The sequence below is a fragment of the Typha latifolia genome, chromosome 5, assembly GCF_019914945.1.
Source record: "Typha latifolia isolate L0001 chromosome 5, TyphaL0001v2, whole genome shotgun sequence".
Classification (NCBI taxonomy): Eukaryota; Viridiplantae; Streptophyta; class Magnoliopsida; order Poales; family Typhaceae; genus Typha; species Typha latifolia.
The window spans coordinates 4,039,311-4,043,413 of NC_133090.1; the positions used below are offsets into that span (position 1 = coordinate 4,039,311).

Here is a 4,103-nt window from a genome sequence, read left to right on the forward strand (position 1 = left end):
TTATTCACTTCACTACATCACCATTCACCATCCCCGTCCATTTTTAAAGTCAAGTTGACATCTCTTTAATTTTTGCAATCACAAAATTCAAAGATTCTGTCCCTACCAAATAAAATGAACATGCATAGAGCATTTTCAAAGTCTAGTTGACCTCTCCTTTGTTTTGCAACCACAAAATTGAAAGATTTTTATCCCTACCGAATGAAATGAACAATAGGCGATAATAGAGCGAACAGCAAAAAAAACGCAAACACCAACGAATTCCGTTTTAATAGTCCCTCTTAATAATAAAAAGGGTAGGAACGAAAGAAGAGACGTCCTGCCTCTTCATACATGAAACAGAAAACAAACTACATTTAAGACTACAAAGCACAAGGAAACAAAAGATACCGAGAGATAAAGATAACGCGAAACACTCCGACGACATTAACGACATTAACCACGACGACGACGACCAAACCGACCGATGAAGCTGACCGAGAGGCAGGCAGTGGTGGATTACCTCAGACGCTCAGATACCGCATGAACTCCCACTCCTCGTCCTCGAACCCGCCTCCACCTTCCTCTTCCTCCGTTCCACTAGTCGAGCCATCAGAATCGCTGCTGATCAACTCGCTCGCGTGGGAGCCGCCGCAGATGAGGTAAGGCATCGAATCGAAGGCACGGGCGATTGAGCAAGCCACGGCACTGTTGGCGTCGAACTCCATGGCGCGGCGCTTGAGTGCGTCGAACATGAGCTCGGGCTCGTGCTGCATCGCGCGCAAGACGTCCGCGCACGATGGCCCTGGCATTGCCCGCGTCACCGCGAAGCAGTGCGGGCCGTCGCTCTGCGAGACGCGGACGACGCTCGGCCCCCCGAATAGGTTGTGCAGCCCACCGAGTGCCTCCTGGTACGCCCCGCCCAGGAACATCCCAAGATAATACCCGCCGCCTCCGCCGCTGCTTAGTTCATGGAGAGGAAGACTTGACCGCCCACCGATAAACCTATCCACTTTCCCGTCGCTATCGCAGGTGAGATCGGATAAGACCCCATTTACCCCCGGCCTCTGGTCCAGGCGATGGATGGGAACAATAGGGAATTGCTGCCCGATAGCCCAGAAGTCCGGAATCGAAGTGAAGAGGGATAAATTGACATGGTAAGTCCTCACGGGGTCGGCAGCGCCCATCTCCCTCGCAAGAACATCGCAAAGCCCGTCCACCGCAGCCAGGTGCTCGAGCCCGAGTACACCCTCCTTGAACTGCTCCACACAGTGCCGCTTCAGCTGCTCGGCGTAGACAGTGCACGACTCGTACTCACCGCGGAAGGCGGCCGCCATCAGATTGCAGTAATCAGAGCGAGTGTCATCGGTAAGATCATCAAGAAAGTACCGAAGGTTTGGCCCGAGTTCCTTGGTGACAGGGACGGTGGCGGAGACGGCCTCGAAGATTAGAACAGATTGGTGGGAGACTAATGCTCGGCCGCTCTCGCTGCAGAGAACCGGGTGGCGGACGCCCTTCTGATCGCAGGTGTACCGGACGGCCTGGACTACGGTAGCGGCGTATTCATCGAGGCTGTAGCCGACGGACATGTCTGAATCGCTTGAGTGAGACCCATCGTAGTCGATGCCAAGCCCACCCCCGACGTCGATCACGCGCATCCCAGCGCCAAGCCTAGCCAACTCGCAGTAGATCTGTGCGGCCTCACAGACGCCGTCTGCGAGCAGAGCAGTGGATGGGATCTGCGAGCCGATGTGGAAGTGTAGGAGCTGAAGGCAGTCAAGCATCTCAAGACGCCGCAGTTTTCCGGCTACTGATAAGATCTGAGCGGTGGTAAGCCCGAACTTGCCCTTCTCGCCGGAGGTGGAGCCGAAGTGGCCGGAATGCTTGGTGCGGAGCTTCGCACGGAGTCCGATCACCGGGCGAATACCAACCCTTCGGCTGGCTTCCACAACGGTGTCGAGCTCCTCTTCTTGCTCGAGGACGATGACGGTGTTGAGATCCATGGCACGGGCCATGAGAGCCAGGGACACGTACTCGTCATCCTTGAAGCCATTGCAGATGAGGAACGCCTCAGAGCTACCTCTTGCGAGGCAGCTCATGGCGAGGAGGAGCTCCGGCTTCGATCCGGCCTCGAGGCCAAATCGAAACGGCAGACCAAACTCCACGACGTCCTCGACGATGTAGCGATCTTGGTTACACTTGACCGGGTAGACACCTTGGTAGTGGGATTCGTATCCATTGGATCTGACGGCGAAATCGAAGGCAGAATGGAGAGATTCGAGCCTGTTCTTGAGGACATCAGGGAGTCGAACGATCAGAGGAAGCTGGAGGCCGAGCCCTCCCTTGGATTTGGAATCCAATGCCTTCTTGACGACCTTCATGAGATCGATCTCTTGCGGGGGACGCGTGGTCACGCCGTGAGGCCTGACGGCGATGTTGCCAGCGGCGTTGACGGTGAAGTACGGGGCGCCCCAGCCGTCAATCTTGTACAGAGCAGCCGAGAGATCAGTCGACCAGGGGGAGGTCAGGCAGCAGTCGTCGATCGCCGACGCCGGAGTGTCGCCGGGAAATGCTCCCGGCTCGGGAAGAGAGCCATCGAATCCGAAGAAGCTGTATCGAGGAGGCGGAACAAGTGCAGCATCTACGCAGGCTAGCGACGGCATCTCTTCCCGATCGCGATTGAAAAAGAATCAAAAAATTTTGAAAAAAAAAGTTAGGGTTTGATCAGATCCCGATGTGAAGCAGGGGGCTTTGAAAGCCGCCGAGGCCGGAGCCCCGGCTACCCCCCCAAACGAAGCAGGAGAGGGATGGAATCGGGGAGAGGAACCCTAGATCGCTCCTAACAGATCCGGATATCCCCACGCCGGACGCTCAGGAGAAGACGGCGGCGATGAGATCGATCGGAAGCGGGGAAGAGAGAGAATAAGCCGGCGGAGATCGCCGATTCGAGACCCTCAATAGCCCCGGATCCGGCCGGTATAAGAATAGGAATAGGGGATGGATTGGAATAAGAGATGGAGCTTGCAGAGGACGGAAACCTAACGGCGGGGATTGAAGAAAGAGAGAAGATTAAGGAGTGAGCGAGAATTGCATGAGAGGCGAGGAGCGTTTATATAGGGAAAAAATAAACGATATTATCGAATTTTCTATGGTCAGCAAATAAAATTAGAAAGAGAAGGAAAATTCTCGAGCTTCCACTGTTCGGCAATTTCTCGTCCGGAATATCTCGGCCAGATTCCCCGCCTGCTACGGTATGCCGCGTGGCTGTGGGCCCCGCTCAGACCGTCCTACACAGCTACACTCCTACTCACGCCCCTGCATCCGCATACATGAATCTCGTCTAAATATCACGATATTTTTACTTCCTCCAGAATTCGAATTCCGTGTACGCCGAGATCATCTCATCCTGCAAAGGTGTCTGAGAGACGTAAGCACTGACGGAGAGGATTGCGACACGTGTATCGTCCGGATATACTAACCCTATCGCCACGGCGCACTATAGAGAGCGGCGCGCTGAGTCGTAAAATAATAGATAATTTTCAAGGTTTGCGGTGGTAAAGACTATAGAGGGGATGTATTAAACTGGTTATAAATTTTGGAAACTCACAGATGATATCAAGAGGATGATCGCATTTAGAAAGCCGAGCAAAAGGTTTTACAGGTAATGGCTTAAGCTTGAAGGTAGAAAATAGGTTCACGGATTAGGACTCTCCCATTCACCAAATAATTATTAATGTTCTGTAAACCGATAAATTCTCATTAATAATATTAATCTGGATCACCTACCCCACCCTCCCCTCTCAGTCTAAAGATCATTCCTAGTATAAGAATGGAAGCTTCTAGGAAACTTCCATGTTTTCATTTAATGAATTTTGAGTTACAATGATAATTGTTATCTTTCTATCCGGGGGTGCAAAGGAGGATGCTGTCTTAAAAGGCATAACAAGATAAGGAGGATGATGGAGAATATTCGAATTTGGTGGTCATATTCAATGGAGATCTAATTTCCCATCTCGATATTAAGTCTCCTCCATTTTGGGTCATGGAGCATGTGGTCCCTTTTGGCGTGACCTTATTGATGTCTCACGATCCAATCGGGTTGGATCCGCTTCCCTTTCTCCCGA

At 52.4% G+C, this 4,103-nt stretch overlaps 1 protein-coding gene across 1 annotated transcript; it reads right to left on the reverse strand.

Moving 5' to 3' along the window:
• Positions 1-261: 261 nt before the first annotated feature.
• On the reverse strand, positions 262-3,113 carry LOC140789087 (arginine decarboxylase-like). The gene has a single exon (XM_073138688.1). It carries the CDS (start codon positions 2,640-2,642, stop codon positions 504-506), a length of 2,139 nt encoding a protein of 712 aa, XP_072994789.1. The 5' UTR covers positions 2,643-3,113; the 3' UTR covers positions 262-503.
• Between the last annotated feature and the right edge of the window lie 990 nt (positions 3,114-4,103).

Excerpts from the sequence above, each read along its gene's own strand:
- LOC140789087 (XM_073138688.1), bottom strand. The coding sequence starts at position 2,642 with ATGCCGTCGCTAGCCTGCGTAGATGCTGCACTTGTTCCGCCTCCTCGA.